Source organism: Gopherus evgoodei, chromosome 2 (assembly GCF_007399415.2).
Source record: "Gopherus evgoodei ecotype Sinaloan lineage chromosome 2, rGopEvg1_v1.p, whole genome shotgun sequence".
In the NCBI taxonomy this organism is placed as follows: domain Eukaryota; kingdom Metazoa; phylum Chordata; order Testudines; family Testudinidae; genus Gopherus; species Gopherus evgoodei.
This window is the reverse complement of record NC_044323.1, coordinates 161317989-161335872: the sequence shown is the minus strand read 5'-3', so window position 1 is coordinate 161335872 and position 17884 is coordinate 161317989. Positions and strand designations below refer to the sequence as shown.

The window sequence follows — 17884 nt, the reverse complement described above, 5'->3', positions numbered from 1 at the left end:
TTTCTGAGATGAGGTGACCAGAACTGCATGCAGTATTCCAGGTGTGGAGGTACCATGGATTTATATAGTGGCATTATGATGTTTACTGTCTTATTCTCTCTCTCTTTCCTAATGGTTCCCAGCATTCTGTTAGCTTTTTTGCCTGCTGCTGCACATTGAGTGGATGTTTTCAGAGAACTATCCACAATGAATCCAGGAACTTTTTCTTGAGTGGTAATGGCTAATTTAGATTCCATCATTTTGCATGCATAGTTGGGATTATATTTTCCAATATGCATTACTTTGCATTTATCAATGCTGAATTCCATCTGCCATTTTGTTGCCCAGTCACTCAATTTGGTGAGAGCCCTTTGTAACTCTTCGCAGTGAAGTCACCTTTGGATTGAGTAATTTGTATCATTTGCAAACTTTGCCACCTTACTATTTACCCCTTTTTCCAAATAATTTGTGAGTATGTTGAACAGCACTGGTCCCACAGATCCCAAGGGATACCACGATTTACACCTCTCCATTCTGAAAATGGACCATTTATTCCTGCCCTTTGTTTCCTGTCTTTCAACCAGTTACAGATCCATGAGAGAACCTTCCCTCTTATCCCTTGACTCCTTACTTTGCTTAAGAGCCTTTGGTGAGGGACTTTGTGATAGGTTTCTGAAAGTCCAAGTACCCTATATCCACTGGATTACCCTTGTCCACATGTTTATTGACCCCATCAAAGAATTCTAATAGATTGGTGAAGCATGATTTCCCTTCATGAAAGCCATGTTGACTCTTCTCCAACAAATTGTGTTCATCCATGTGTCTGATAATTCTGTTCTTTACTATAGTTTCAACCAATTTGCCTGGAACTGAGGTTAGGGTTATTGGCCTGTAATTGCCAGGATCACCTCTGGAGTCTTTTTTAAAAGTGGTGTCACATTAGCTACCTCCAGTCATCTGGTACAGAAGCTGATTTAAGTGATAGGTTACATACCACAGTTAGCAGTTCTACAATTTCATATTTTCAGAACTCTTAAGTGAATGCCATCTGGTCCTGATGATTGACTATTGTTTAATTTACCAATTTGTTCCAAAACCTCCTCTATTGACACCTCAATCTGGGACAGTTTCTCAAATTTGTTACCTAAAAGAAATGGCTCAGGTGAGGGAATCTCCCTCACATCATCAGCAGTGAAGACTTTTGCAAATAATTCATTTACTCATTTATTCATTCATTTACCTCTGTAAGATGAGGTAGTCATACATCCCTACATAGACTCATAGATTCATAGACTCTAGGACTGGAAGGGACCTCGAGAGGTCATTGAGTCCAGTTCCCTGCTCTCATGGCAGGACCAAATACTGTCTAGACCATCCCTGATAGACATTTGGAGTGTTGTGAGGGTAAATTAATTAATGGATGTGAGCTGATAATATACTATAGGGATGGAGACCTACATGGGTAGAATGTACAGTCACTGAACCTTGGGCAGCTTTGGGGAGGAACATGTTTATGTGGGGAGCTATGTTTTTCTCTCTCTCCAGCTGGTGCAGTTTCAATTAGCTCAGCCAAATAGACTCTCCTAATAGAAATTTTGTTATTTTTCGAATGTGTCTCTGGATTCTTCATTAACAGTTATTCCAAGTGTAATGACTACCAGCTCACAAGCAGCACCACCACAGCCATCCTTGGAGCTTTTCCATACTTTTACTTCCTACCCCAGCTGGAACTGGGAAGCACAGGGGATCATGGGAATAGGAGAAACAATAAATAAAAAATAAATACATAAATAAAAAATATAAAATAACTTTATTGTCAAACCTCAGATAAAGTAAACCTCTTATTCAAACCATCTCAGCCATTCCTACCACCGCCTCAGGGGATCCAGCTTTGAAAGGGTTACTTTGAAAGGTGGTTACAGATGGACAAGAAGGAAGGGTAGGTCATTGGTTCGGGCTTCGTTATGAATGGAGGGTGGTTCCATTGACAGAATTGTCACTGAGTTGTTCAGTGCACATGGCACTTTTAAGGATCATGCCAAACAAAACAGTGGCTGAGGGAGTCAGGGCCCAGTCAGAACGCCTAGTGACACACTATGCTAATCTGATGAGTACTGCCTTGTGTCAGCACTCTAAATGGAACTAAACATCAGCATCCCTGGAGACTAGCAGCCCAGCCATACCACTCTGGTGTCACACTGCTTGTTATGTTACTAGTAATCAGTTAATCATTGCACATGTTTCTAATTAATGGATTTAGTATGTAATCACCAGGGGATGAAGATGAAACTGCCAAGAGTAGCATGAAAAAGCATTGTGGGTTGTCTCTGTTATAAATGAAATCCAGAGTGGCTGAACAATATGGGATGTCAAGGACAGACGTATTCACTGGATCTGATACTAAAATGCGCCGAGCTCTCGAGCTGTCTCCAGACTAATATGGACCACATCACAGCAGTGTCTGAATCCCTCACAGTCTTTCTGAATGATCTTCACAGCACACCTCTGTGAGGCAGGTGGTACTTAGACTGCATGCTCTTTGATACAGGGACTGTCTTTCTGGACAATGGGCCTCTAGGTGACAGTGTAGTACAAATGAGATGAAAGAGGGAAGTGTTACTAGCCCTAATTTTACAGATGGGGAAGTGAGGCACAGAGATATTAAGGGACTTGCTCAGGTCCCAGAGGGAGTCTTCAGCAGAACCAGGAACTGAACCCACATCTCCTGAGGTCTAGGTCAGTTGCATGGCCACCAGGGTATCCTTTCTCTCTTCAATAGACTCACTATACACTGGGGATTTTGTAACACACTGTTATAGGGTTTTTTTCCTGACTTCTTCAAAGCCACCAAATTAACATTTAAATCAACCCTTTTAAAGCTCCTTGGACATGCAGTGCTTGTTGTTTTCTGTCTGTGAATTTTAAAGGGGGTCTGGGGTAAATAAATAATGCAGTACGCATATTGCTTCTGTGAAATTTGTTCCCAAAGAATAACTTACTCAGCTCTGTGATGACGGGGATCCTTTTATAACTTGGCTCTGATTCATTCTCCAGTGTTCCCACTCTGCCAACTGCCTCTGCAGAAACAGTCAACAACAACATGGGGAGAGAAGAGAGAGGTAAAGGCGGAAGACAATGGTTCAGAGACTGACATGTGCAGAAAGGCACTTACCTGAGCCTAAAAAAATGTCATTGTCATGTAAAAATCCCAAAGCACTTCCTATAAATAGAAAATTTCTTGCCTCGGTTTGCTTTTCCAAGCTGTATTTTATTCACTCAGAGTTTCAAAGGATTAAAAAAGAAAAGCTCTCCTGGGAGCTGCTTATTGACATCATAACTAAAATATAATTACCCTCTGAGGAGCAGCAGGGCTGGTAATAGTGCTGTTAGGCACAAAGCCCTTAGTAAGCCAATTTGCACTCCAAGGGTTTTTTGTTTTGTTTTGTTTTGTTTTGCTTGAAGGAGGCTGTAAAGAAATGGGATAGGACATGTACAGCAAAAGTGAAGGGGAAAGCAAAATGGTCTGCGTTTTGGAACTCAAGACATAAGCCAGTGGTTTAAGCAAGACGTGAAGGCCTCCTGGAAAATATTAGTCCTGATTCTCCTCTTACTTTACACTATCTGGATGCCTTCAAGGAGTTAGTTCTGAGTTACATCAGTGGAAGTGAGAAGAAAACCAGGCCCATTTTATTCAAGGACAGTTTTCAGATACTGTGCCAGATTGTCTGCTTTCCCCATCTCTTGTTTGGATAGGATCTGATTCTGTCTCCCTTACTTATTTTCTATCAATCAACACCTAAGTGCTTATATAAGTGTCCATCGTTCTAATATATGAGTAGGTGACTATTAATTGGACCACTCATTGAGTAAGGCATTATTCCAAGTAAAGATCCAAACTGTACTAGGGACTCTGTCTAAAAGCAGGGTCTCGTCTCAGTCAGAGACAGGATATTGGGTAGTGGATCGTCTCTCTTACAAATCCTATATCAAGTGGCTGAACAAACAGTGATAACAGAAGTATTATCTGGGTCTTGAAGTAAAATGCATTGAACCTTCTCTCTGTCTAGACACTGATATGGTCCTAGATGGGCCACTGGTCTAATCTATCCTGACAATTCCTAAATTCAGGTGACAGAACTGCCCAAAAACATTTGAAATATGGGGCAGAGAAGCAGCACAAAAAGCACCTCCTGGGCATGCACTGGCATTTCTGAACATCTGCTGGTGACATCAGCTAAATGTCTGAAAATGAATTATTGCCTTTATTCTATCTTTCCACATAGTGTAATAGCTGATTTGAATGTATGTCAGATCATTGCCTGGATACATATTCCTTATGTCAATATTTTTGCTACCAAACAGTACACAGCACTGTACCTGAAATCTTACAAACTGGCAGGGTGCTATTACAAAAGATTACTTAATTGTAGATTACTACTGTACATTTGAATTTCAATAGCATATTAAGTTGTCAGACTTAATTACTGTTATATATTTAGATTATGCCACAGATTATTTAGTTCAGTACCTAGGTTTGCCAACCTGTTCACTTTGTGACATGACAGGATGATAATTACAGCATTACAGGAAAACCTAAAAGTTTCCATGGGAAAGACTAGGAGCCCTTGGCATTCAAGCTGACCCTAATAAATGGTTATTCCTGTGGGTGTAAATAATGTTGACCTCCATGGGGGTCTGGCTCACTAAGAGCTCTTCAGTTGTATACCCCTGGGGACAGGTAATGTCTGGAAGAGATGTGGTGGGCTCAGATGGAGCTCTCTGAAATGTTTATGATGAAATCCAAAACCACAAGACACATGGCTGGTTCAGGCTTTTTTACAGACTCCAGACTCAGATCATATAGCTGCAATGTTGACGTAAAAGGCAATGTTCACTTAACTTTCGAGGAAGCTAGCTAGGACTTCTGCCTCAAAATCATGACAAATGTCCAACTTTTGCAAGGTTGCAGATTTGAAATGAGGTGGTTTTATTTACAGCTGCAAAGTTTAGGATGATGGAGAGTCAGGGTCAGAAAGGTGGCTGGATGTCCAGCCAAGTAATTGAATGGTCCATCAGCAAATGATAAATATTGCATAGAAAAGTCCAGCTTTTAACTGTCTTTTTTAAAACCAGGTTTGCTGCTTCATAACATACATAGACAGGTATTTTAAATTGGTCCCTTCTGTACTTGTTAGCTCCTCAGATTATGATGATGTTAAAGAAAGATCTTCTTAATCTATGCTCTCTCCTCCTATTTTCCAGACCAATAGTTACTGTCAGCCAATGCTTTTCTACTCTTGGTCCCGAAGATCAATCTGGGTCATACCAGGGGCAAGTCTTCATCAGTCATTGGTTCTCTGGTATGAACCCCACACCCCCTAAAAAAGGGATCCTGAATTCATGAATGTGCTGCAATCCCATTTATTTCAGATGGACTACTTTGGACTATTTATTGGTTCCCCTGCACTTGCTTTAGTTCTTCTTCTCTATTTATCTTCTACATGTCTCCTCCCTGACCCCAGTTCTGTGAACAGTTAGACTCTGTCTACACCAGGTTTTTGGGGAGGCTTTTTGTGGGTTTTTTTTAAATTTTGTCTTGGACTGTCAAGCTATGCCAATGAAAACCCCAGTCTACATGTGCTACACTGGTATGAAATGGAGCTTGTACAAGCTAGTGCAATTTATACCAGTGAGTTACCATGGTGGGTTACAACAGTAGAAGCCCTGATTTGCTTCTACTGGGAAACAGGTCTACTTTACTATTTTAATCTCAAGCTTCCAAAATATAACTATAGGTGTCTATCCTGTGCTGTGGGCACCTACTCCACACATTAAATTCACTGAATAAGAAGATGTATTTATAGGTAGCCATTCACTCCTTCCTCCAAAGCCTCCTCAAAGAAAAATAAAGGAGCTGTATTAGAGGATTGTAGCAGTGCAACCACAGTGTTGTATATAGACTGGTCCAAATTTCCCTAGTCTAAGCCAAACACCCATTTAATTTTAAGAATACAGCGGTCCCAAGAAAGTCAATGCGACTATCTGCATCTTAAACTTCAACATGTGTCCAAGTGTTTGCAAGGTCAGGGATCTTTTGAGATAAAGCTCCTGCATGAATGGTTTTGCCAGCCTCACATCAGCTGAGTTTGGCAAACTGTTTGGACATCCTCTATCTCTGTGGGCTCTTTTCTCTCCCCTACCCCCTTCTAGTTCTTTTACTTGGCTTAAATCAAGTAACCAAGCTCCTCTCTTTTCCCCCGACCTCACCAAAATGGAGACAGAGAATAGAACCCCCCCCCCGCTTCCTCATTTATATTTAGATCATCAGCTGACCTCATGAGGTTCCTTAGTTGCTACCATTATTCAGCTATTTCACCTGGAAGTATTCCCCTCAATTAATGCTACCTGAGATAATCTCAGCAGCAGGGAGCTACCTGCTAGAATTTTACTGCAAGAGATTTTAAACCCCTTCAGCACCACATACATGGCCCCCTTTCAGCACCATACACAGTGGCCCTGCTGTAACAATGCTCATAAAGAAAGGAAAGATCAACCCTAATTTGCACTTGAGGCCAGATTTTCAAAGGTATTTAGGTATCTAAATATGCAAATAGGCACCTACTGGGAATTTCAAAAGTGGCTAATCAAGTTAGCTACCTAGGGTAGGATCCATGAAGCGATTTAGGCATTGCAATGCTGAATGTTATAACACCTAACTTTTAAGTACCTAGAAAAGCACAGGGACAACACTGTGATCAATAAAGCCAGGTTAGGCATCTAGATTCCCTACTAACAATGCATGGGGAAAGAGAGGTGCCTCAGAATGCGATCCACAAAAGTCAGCATGTGAGGCAGGGAGTGGCCTAAGCTAGCTGATAGGGGAAAGGAGTGCTAAGCCCCGCTCCTCCCATGGAACAGTCAGAGAGAAAGCAGGAATGACCTTATAGTATAGTGGTTAGGGATCCACCTGGAAGGTGGGAGAGGACCCGTTTACCTACTCCAATCACTTGTTATTTATCCACAGTGGAACAGCTTCAGTCAGAGACACTGAAGGAGCCCCATACCAGACTATCCCATAGCTCAGTGGTTAGATCCGCTCCTGAGAGGTGGGACCCCCTCTATTCAAATCCTTTCTCTCTGCTGACAGATGGGGGAATTAAACCTGGGTCTCCCACATGAGTAACAGTTATAAAATGGGTACCACTACCTCCTCCTCCAGCTGGCTTTTGAATGGGACCCAATCCAGTAGATGTGCTCAGAGGCAGCCTACTGGATTGTGCCCTGCACATGACTTAGGCAGCCGAATGTCTATCTTTCCCCAGCTCCGGAGTCACTCTGAGGTTTTGGCAGGAGATAGGTGGCACAGCACAGACAGAGGAGCAGCAGTGAGTGAATGCCAGTGTCTAAAGCTTAGGCACTTACAGGATTTTTACAGAGGAAAGCTAGGCACTGAGTGAATTTAGGTGTCTACAAAGTTAGGTGGCAGCCAAGCAGGAGATTTGGTGCCACACTTGGGGATTTAGATACCTAACGCATAGTACCTTAGTTACTTCCTGGACTGACCCTTCAGACAGCCTAAGGGCAGCTTTCAAGTACAGGACTATCTGATCTAGCAAGGCTGGGGACTTTTGTTTTTATATATGAGGTTATTAAAAAGAAACAGTAATTCAAAAAAGTAACATTTTTACTTTATCTCCTGCCTTTACTGACCACTATTTTGATTTTTACAGGTGGACTACAAAATAATTAAGAGGAAACAGTGAATCTAGTGGTTATAGCAGTGGGAACTGGGACACTTGGGTTCTACTCCAACCTCTCTCCCCTTAGTTCATAACCTGCTGGCTAATCATATAACCTCTCTGTAACTTGATTTATCCATTTGCAAATGGGATGTAATAATAATTTACTTCTTCCTAGGAGGTGAATGTCTATAAGACGGTTTTGAGATCTTTATATGAAAAGCCCTATAGGAGTATAAAATATGGCTTCAATCTTTTGTTGTATCAGCAGGGACTTCCTACAGGTAGACCCAGCTGCAGGATCTGGGCCTATAATTAAAAATAATTACAGCAGCAAGGAAGAAAGTGGGCTGGATATTTTAACAACACATCTAATGAATCTAGAAAGAGGAAAGAGCTAATTTATACTCAGAAGGTGAATCACTAAACAGATTTAATGGCTGGATAAGGGAAAAGGGTGTTTTTTTTTTATTGATGATAACGTCCTTTAAGTGAATACTACTTTTCTGTCCCCAGAAAACAGTGTAAATCTGAGAAATGACCTTAACTGAGTAGTCAAGGATTTATGAAATTGGGATTGTAGTCACTTTAGGGATCCAGAACTCACTAAAAGTGAGTTAGGAGAGAGGCACCTTATATATACCTGAGTGAAAAACCTAGAATAGATAGAAAGGGATCATGTTGGGGAATTCTGTCTTTTGTCAGAAGATGTCAAAGCTGTTCGAGTCAGTGGTGATAGAATCTCTTTTTTTTTATTCAGATTATTTTTTTAGAAAGAACTGATCACAGTAATGAGTAATAAAAACAAGAATGATTTGCATCTCCACATTGCCTCTTGGCCAAAGATCTCAACTCATGTTGCAAACGGTAATTAATTTGGCTTCACAACAATCCTACAACTTTGATTACAGAGGTGTACAATGGGGTGCAGAATGGCTAGGCAGTTGCCCAAGGACACACAGCAAGTCAGTGGTAAGGATAAGAATAGACCTGATGCCAGGATTCTTGCTCTAACCACTCCTTCCCAAACCCATAAATAGAACCCAGGAGCCTTGACTCTCAGTTCCCTGCTCTAACCACTAGCCCACACTCTATCCATAAGTCAGGAAGAAAACCCAGGAGCCCTGATTTTTAATCATCCCATCTCTAACCAGTACACTAGACTCCGTCACTGAAACATAACCGAGGGGTCCTGGCTCTCACTTCTATACTCTAACTATTAGCCCTTTTTTCCCTCTCCAGAGAAGCAATCTGATTCCTTATACTCTTGTCAGTATCCTTGTTTCTCCTATTCTGGGGCTGAGCATTGAGCTTTTTCATTATCCATGATATAAGATTCTTTTCCCCCATCCCTCTTGGTCATTTTAATGAATGAGGAAATCAGAGGCATCTTATTCCACATGCTCTGCTTCCGTGGAACAAATCATCTTGTCATCTGTCTATCTCCCAACAGAATTGTTGGAAAGCGACATTGTGTGAGGAAGGATAGCCTTGTAATTAAAGCCCAGGAGTGAAGATCTGAGATCTATTCCTGCCTTGTTGCTGACATGATGTGTGACCATTGGCATAGGCCCAGATCAACAAAGGTATTGAGCCCACAATGCCTGAATACCCTTGAGGACCTGAGCCACGTTGCCTAACTTCTTTATGCCTCAGTTTAAAGAACTGTAAAACACTGATAATACCCACCACCCTGGGGGCTTACTGAGGTTAATTAAAGTTTATAAGGGGCTCTGAAATCTTCTGATGGACAAAGTTATAGAAGTATTTCCAAGAAAGGTGGGTAAAAATGTACTTGAGGAAACTGCCCAGATGGGGTGGGAAGAGTTGTTTTTCTATTTTTCTCTATTATTGTTATTTCATGTAAGGTGTTTGGATTCTGCTTATCACAAGTTTTCATGATAAAGGCAAAAATGCTGAAGAGAGCCAGTGATTGATAGTAATAAATTTCTTTTTATTCCTGTAGATGTATCTATCTAATCTATCTCCATACGTACAAAGATGTATCTACAGTAGCTATAGCTATCTATTATGGATAGAGAGATACAAACATATATATATATATATATATGCATACACATGTGTATATACATATATACACATACATGGTATATCTATCTATCTGTATGATCGATATATAGATCTATAACTATAGATCTAACTTTATACCTATGTACAGATCGCTTTTTAACTAATTAATCTGTTTCAGCTACATGTACCTCATACTCAAACATCCCTTATTAGTTACTTTTTCTTCTTTTCTAGTCCTATATTCATATTGTTTTGTCAATTTATTATTTAAAAACGTATCTCTGCCTTACTCTAATCTTTGCTTTGGCACAGCCATTGTTTTAAAAGCCTTGTGAATGATAATAAAGCATGGGAAAACACTTAGGAGAGCCATATATTTCTCAGCCTGTTTTCAGTTAATTAATACTTCTCCTTTCCCAAGAGGAGGACAAATCTTGGCTCCCTTGCCAAATGAAGGGAGGAAGAGAGATGCAATAAATATTCTACTGGACGGGATGTTTTGCTTCCATGGCAATTCTGTGCTACAACTGCTGCTTAGATGAAAACAGCAGCAACCCACCCCTTCAAATCCCCCATGGGGAAACATACAAATCTCTTACCTGTGTTGAAGGTCAGGGAGTGTGTAATGCATCTGCCATCTACCACTGCCCATTAGCTCCATTCACATAGGCTTTTGCAAACAAAACTGAAGCTACTAAAGCTTCAGAAGTAAGCATGGATGCACTCCTCCATTCCTCATCCTCAGAAGGTAGAAACCCGAAGTATTGCTCTGAATTTGGAAGAGTCACTGATCATGGGTTAGCTTTAGGCCAATTCCACCAATTCCCCCGAGCTGGGCCCCGCGCCTCAGAGGGCCCCACACCCAGTGAGAATCTCTTCCCTGGCTAGAGGTGCCTTTTTAATTTTTACTCACCTGGCAGGTCTTCGGCAACACTTCAGTGGTGGGTACTTCACTTGCTCTGGGTCTTCAGTGGCACTTCGGCAGCAGGTCCTTCAGTGCCGCCAAAGACTTGGAGCGAGTGAAGGACCCGCTGCCGAAGTGCCGCCGAAGACTCAGAGCACAGCCCTGTGAGCACAAGCCCGATGTGTTTTTTTACATGTTTTTTTGTTGTTGTTGGTCTTCCCTGCCGGGGCCCCGTCGAAACTGTTCAAATTGGGCCCCGCACTTCCTAAAGTCAGCCCTGTAATGTATTTATCTTTTGGAGGGATAGGCTAGTGACTAGAGCAGTGGTAAATGAGGGGGCAATGCCCAATGGGTGGTGGAGAGAGAGAGAGGACACAGATGATTCCTCATAAAATTTTTCAATTTGACTGTGTCGTGTTTTGCTATAACACACTGGGTGGCTCTCTGAGCACACGGAGAATAGGTCCCAGAGACCTACTGGTTTTCCTTCTCATTAAACACCTGCTTGTCAAGCAAAAAAGTGTCCTTCCACACTCCCTGACTCACCTCATTACTTAAGCTTTCTCTGTTTTTAATTTTTTTTTACAATTATTTTATGCGAGGGGTTTCCTAGCAACCAAAGAATGGCCTGTGGGACATCTATGCCCTTATGGTTGTTCCTGGCAGTGGTAGTGGGTATATTTCCCATTACACACTGCCCATTGGTGAGAATAGTTAGCTTCCTATTCTCCCTGACCCTTGCCAAGGAGTTGCTCTTAATTGGTGCCCCTCACCTCAAAGCTGCAAGATAGTGGGAACTGCTACCTTGTGTCCCTTGATTACTACCAAATCCGACACCAGTACTAAGGCAGACAGAGGGCAGTGGCTGCATTTTTTACTTCTTCCTGTTGGACAAAGCAGGGCAGGGACTGTGGCAAGAGTTTCAACCTACAATCCGTTACTGGCGGGACCTTAAAAAACCTTAAAATTGCCGACAAAAAGTGCATGTTACCATCGTGGATGGTGTTAGTGCAAAGTCCTGACCCCTTTCAAGGTTTATGCAGAAGTAAACTGAAACATTCCTTTTCTAATGCTGCTGCTTGAGAGAGGAGACAGAGATTATTTTATTTTCCCTTGCTTCATCACATCAAGATGCTCATCTACATAACTGAGAAGTTCTTACCTCCAGCAGTTGAACGGCACTTAAACTGCATAGACCGGATGTTAAGAGTGGCTAAAATGCTTTCTGTGTCCACCAGAGTTGGGTTGGTGGAAGCCCTCAGGTTAGAAGACAGGATGGTACACATGGTGCAGTACCTTATGTTAACTGCCCTCAGGTCTGCACAGGAGAGACCGTTGCCCTGGTAAAAAATGACAGATAATTGGAGTATGAGATTGAGAGAAGGGAGAACATTAAAGGGTCATAGCTTTGGTTCAGATAAGCAAAGACATTTCAGAAACTTCTCCAACATTCCTCTCACCAGCAAAGGTCCAGAAACAGAAGTAGAAACTGCAAAAGCTTTGAACTTCTCTTGTGAAATTTTGGATACTTTCCCATTTCTTGTAGGGAGCAGGTTCTCTGTGCTTCTGCAGGAAACCAGAGAGTGCAGAGGCACCCGCAAAGAAAACAAACTTCGGAGAAGTGAAAATTTCTCAAGGAATTTTTGGGTTCAGGTTCAAGTTTTGGGGCAGAGGATCAATTAAATTCTTGTTGGATCTGAACGGATTTGTCCATCGCTGATGAGAATACAGAATTGCAGAAGGAAAATCCAGTGGAAAACAAAAGAAGCAAAGTCCTGTCATAAGGGGAGTGCCAAATTTGGAGTTTTGCACATGGTTATTAAAAACATATTGAACTTTAAAACTGTCTAAAAATGGTGTGAGTGTGTGTATGAGAGAGAGAGAGACAGAGAGAAAGTGAGAGACTGAACAGAGAAATTCTTACCGGGAATAATAGCAGTTTTGGGAAATTCTGGATAAATTTCCACTCTCTTTTCATATATTCCAGAGACCCAACAAAGACAATGTCTTTCAGCTCCTGGTAAGTGAAGTTACTGGCTCGTAAAGGCATCACAAAGTTCCGTAGCCCAATCAATGTCGAGTTAGCATCTCCAAAGACACAAACCACGATATGATCATGCAGAGGTGAAGTAGTTTGTCCCTGGTGCTTCTAAATTAAAACAGAACAGCCCCCATGCTGCTAGTTTTTTACATTTTTTTTGGATCATTTTCTTACTGGATAATACCCCTGCCATAGAATCAGACCTTGTATAAAATGGAAGAATTCTTCATAAGTTCTCTGAGTCCAAACTCACTCCCCTAAAGTTTTGATGGCAGGAATACAACATAGCACAGAAGATAGCCTACAAGGGTGAGGTGAGCTGCATGTTCAAATCCCAACAGTATCTGCAGAGCCCTACAGTCTTCTAAGATGGTAAAATAAATGCAAGGCAGTGTTGTATTTATGAGTCTTTCAGGTGAGCCTTTAAAAAGTAAGGTCCTGTTAGCTGTGCATGGATATTACAGATACAAGGAACTTTTTCACTAAGGATTGAAAGTTCACCTTGAAGTTGTGGTCAAAATCTCTCCCCCTCACCCACACATACATTGCTGTGAAGTGTACTCCTCTCAGTATGTATGAGCAGTAAATTCCACGAAGCTTGCAACTTCCTGTCAGAAAACACAGGTTGATTGCTGCAAACAGAAGAATTTTACCTAGACATTTGCTGTGCTCAGCCAGAGTTCTGGATTTTAAAGGGACACTCCCCCCACTTTCTGCACTGGCTGCTCCTACAGTGCTAAGGTTTTGAGTGTATTCCATATCATGGCTAATCAGTACTTCATTGCAATGGTGGGATTAGAACTCCAGTCATCTTGCTCCAAAAGCACAGAGCAGTATTGCTTGGAACAAGCTATTAGCAGTATAGGGCCTATAACGCACAGTGGAGCAGTTCTTAGTCTCTCCAGTAGAGAGCAGTGGTGTACATACACACTTTTAAACCCTCTTCATTCCCCTCCCTCACAGTCTATTCACCTCAGCTTTACTGCCCTTCTCATCTGTGTCCCCCTCAAGCCCCTTCCCTTCAGGGTCCCCGCTCCCTTCTTTTCTGTCTATTTATCCGATATCTTCCCAACCAAACCCACCCCCAAATAAATAAATGCATCCATACATTAAGTTGTAGCAGTAACATGACACCTTCTCTCTGCTTGTGTTTTATACCATGGTCCTCATGCTGTATCTGCTACCCTGTGTTTGTGCATGAGCCCTCATTCTTGCTTGGTTCCTAAGCACCACTGCAGTCAATATGATTAATAACAACAACAACTTTGGCCAATTTGTTATTTGCATAGGATCTTATTTATCCAGTTATGTATTTATTATTAATTTCAGGGTTGGGGCCCTATTGTGCAAGGCAAGGTACAAATGCACAGGAAGACATGGTTAGTCATTGTCATCTCATTTAAATCATATAGCTCAGGGGGGAGGCAGAGCAATCATGTTATGGAATTTGTTTCCCTATTTTTTGACCAGATGTATATTTGGGTTTTGCATTTCTGATTCTGTGATGTCATGTTTCCTTGTGACACACTACACCGTTGTTTTCATCATCCCCTCTGCATGACAAGGTGCTGAGTAATGAGATGAGACTGAGGAAGCCTTACTTGAATGGTACATGATATGTGTCCACATTAACCAGTCAAGAGCTGTCAGTGTACATGGTATGTGTCCACCTTAGCCAATGAGGTGTCAAATTAGTAAGTCCTCATAACATTCTTTCCCCAACTGCCTCTCTTCCCAGAGAAACAAAAGCATTATGGCAGAGGAAACTTTCCTGATGAGAGATTACAATCATAACTAAATTAAATGATTGTCTCTAACTAATTGGATTAGTTTATATTGAATAATGAAACCTTCAGCTGTATTTAATGCAACATGCCTTAAGTCCAATGATTAATTTGTTGAATGGAGCTAAACAATTAAAAAACACAACCTATTATATAGTGTATTTAATAGGAACAATTGGAAAAACTATGGCTGCTGGAATCTGCAGAAAGAAATACTGTATGCAACTGCTAGATCAACAGGAGCAAGTTTGGTATAATAAGTAAGCAACAGGGACTGGCATGTCATTTTGGAGAAACAAGTCTACACACTTGGGTTGTAATTCCCAGCTTAAAGAATCACACTGGTGCTAGCCCTAATAGTGCTAGTGCACTAAAAAGAGCATAGCACGAGTAATGGGAGCAGCACCACCCTAGCACATACCCACCTGAGATGCTAGGTACGTAGTTGTGTTGGCCAGCACCTCAGGTTTCTTGCACTGCTGTGGCTACACTCTATTTTTAGCACACTGGTTTGATCAGACCTAGCGCTGATATGATTTCTCTTGATTGATGGGTTTTAGAATCCTTTTACATGCTCAGAAGGAGGATGCTGCATTTCAAGCAGCATGAATTCCAACTGGCTGCAAGTCTCCCAGCTGGCAGAACAGCTTGAACATTCTGTAAGTCTGATGAAATCTTTGATCACCTCACTGCAAGATTTGGTTGCCTCCTCTCAGCATCCTGGCAGCTCAGAGCACCGCTTGCCATTTCTAAATGGAATTTTGTTCTTTTAAAAGACTAACACTTATAGCAAATAAATGAACTAAAAAAAATAAGTTTAAAGATTCCCAGATTGGTAAAATCAGAACACACAAAGTCTTGAAATGTGCAATTAAGTCATTTTAAAACCAAAATATTTGAAAATCAGTTTCCCCTTTGCCTACCTGCCAGGACCCTCTAGTGAATCAGCTGCCTCCCCACTCGTGCTGCATAGGAAAGGCCTTGCTGGGGAGCGATTAAGTATTACATTAGAGATATATTAAAAAGAGCCCCCTCTCTGTGCCTCGCATATAGCCCTAGAAAGGTTGGGGTTCAATTCCCAGCTCAGCCACAGACACTCTCTATGATCTTGGGCAAGTCACTTAGCCACTCTCAGCCTGAGATTCCCATCCGTAAAATGGGGACAACACTCCTATGCCTGTCTTCTGCATGTAGCGTATACCTTCTTCAGGAGAGAGACTGTCTCCTGCTGTGTACATGTCAGTGCCTAGCAGGATGGGATCTTCGTCTTGGCTGGAGCCTCCAGATGCTACTGTCGTACTAATAATAATAACCAGCAGGAGCAGATGGAACACCCTCAAGGATGGTACAGCTTCCAGACATTCCCATTCCCACCTGTCCCTGAGGCTCAACCCCTCTCTGAGCTTCCCTCAGGGCCTCGTAGCATAGATCAATGCCTAAGGGGCACAGTGTATCTCGAAGAGAACAAGAAAGAACACAAGTAAAGTGAGTGAGTGAACAGTGCAGGTTTGAATGTGTCCTTGGTACTGAGTACACAGTGGGTATCAACCTCTGCAGACAGCAGAGCCCTTCAATATTTAAAAAGGCATGTTAGTTCCATGCCTAGCTAATTACATCACACCTACCAGGATAGCCTGTTCCAATGGGACAGCCTCGCACCAGTGGAACATTCCTGTTGAATCCAGCAAAGCATTTCTATCCTCTTCTATCACGACAGCTGCAGTCCTAAATAGACAGACCAACTGATCAGCTACATCGCAGCCATGGTGAGAGTTTAGCCACATTGAAATTATATTTGTACCTGTTGGCAAAAACCCATCTTTGTCTGACTCATGGCTAGTCTGTCCCACTGCAGCAAGGCAGATCAGTTGTATGGAGCTGTACACTAAACACAAGAGCTCTGTACCCTGCTGGTACATGGTTACAGTGATGGTGGAGCAATTTAGAGAACACAAGAGGGGATTATTTAGATGAATCCTCTTGTTAACGTGCTGTGTAGAGCCAAGCAAATGCAGGGAAAACATATTCATCAAATATTTCTTTGAATTATTATATGGATGGTTCTAGTGGCTGTTTTGTGCTTGCTTCCCCTGAATACTCTAAGCATAAAGTTCATCAGCAGCGATGTTCATGGAAAGAGCGATTTTTATGCAACCCTGGTCTAGCCCCAAAACCCAATGAAATCAACAGGAACCTTTCCATGGACTCGATGAGTTTTGGATCAGGACAATGTTGCAGAGTGTTGACAGAAAGTAAATTTCAGATATGTATTTGTGCTCAAAATGTTATACTCATCTAATCAGGGAGCAGAAACAAGACCATGTGATTTACATATCCAATCAGGTTAAATTCTGAATGCCAAATTGTTGTGATGTTACTGTTCCTGTCCTCAAGAATTGTTTGGAGAATATTTCTGAATGACAGATAATTATGAGTAAATCACTATCTGATCACAGCCAACTCTTGAACAGAAAAGAGGTCAAATGTGTTGAATAAATAGTTCACTCAGAACGATTTTCTCTGGTTCTAAAGTTGGGGTAAAATCAATCTTGAACAATTGTCAAGAACATTTGTCAAGTCAGGTACAAAACTACTTGATCACCCTATGACTGTAATGACCACAATAATGGGGGAATTTAAAAAAAACCCACTTACGAGATTAGATCTTCTGCTTGTGTAAATTGGCATAGCTCCATTGCTTCCATAAAATTACATGAGCCTGCACCAGCCGAGGTTCTAGCCCTTCATATTTTACATGTCTTAGGGCTTGTCTACTCTTAAAAGGCAGCAGTGTCGCTGTAGTGCTTCAGTGAAGATGCTACCAGTGCCGATGGGAGGGCTTCTCTTACTGGGATAGGTACTCCACCTCCCAAAGAAGTGGTAGCTATGTTGGCAGGAGAAGCCCCCCGCCCCATTGATATAGCACAGTCTACACTAGGAATTAGGTTGATATCACTACATCATTCATGGTGAACAATGCAGTTATACCGACATACCTTGCTGGTGTAGACCACGTGTCAGTAATTTCTCACCTAAACAGAATTAGCAAGGCGAGGTTCACTGAATGGGAGGGTGTTGCAGGGGCAGAAGGGAGGTCTGAAGGGAAAGGGTGACATTCCTTTATGAGGCTTGCAGGGCCTTTCTGAGTCTGTTTCTTTCCACAGGAGACCTCATCAAAGACCAGGCTGGAAGTTCCAGTTGGCTGCTGCTAGCTCACCAACCTTAGGAAATAATAACAAAGCCCCAGGGTGTCCTCGTTAGAATAGGTTGCTTTGTTCTTTTTAAATTAACATGTTTCCAGGTTTTATAAACATTCACCCATCACGAGACCAGCACAAAATATAAAAGCCACAAAGGGTCTATTAATGGCACTGAACAAAGCTGTAATGACTGCAGCTTGCCAAGC

The 17884-nt window shown here is 41.8% G+C and overlaps 1 protein-coding gene across 1 annotated transcript in view; it reads right to left on the bottom strand.

The window, feature by feature from the left end:
• The window catches only part of KCNU1 (potassium calcium-activated channel subfamily U member 1), an 85669-nt gene that overhangs the window by 14070 nt on the left and 53715 nt on the right, over positions 1-17884 (bottom strand). Inside the window, exons 17-20 of the mRNA XM_030549526.1 lie at positions 16104-16203; positions 12578-12802; positions 11816-11993; positions 2979-3056 (exon numbers count right to left, since the gene is read on the bottom strand). Coding sequence (XP_030405386.1) covers positions 2979-3056; positions 11816-11993; positions 12578-12802; positions 16104-16203 — 581 coding nt within the window. The remainder of the gene's footprint in view (positions 1-2978; positions 3057-11815; positions 11994-12577; positions 12803-16103; positions 16204-17884) is intronic.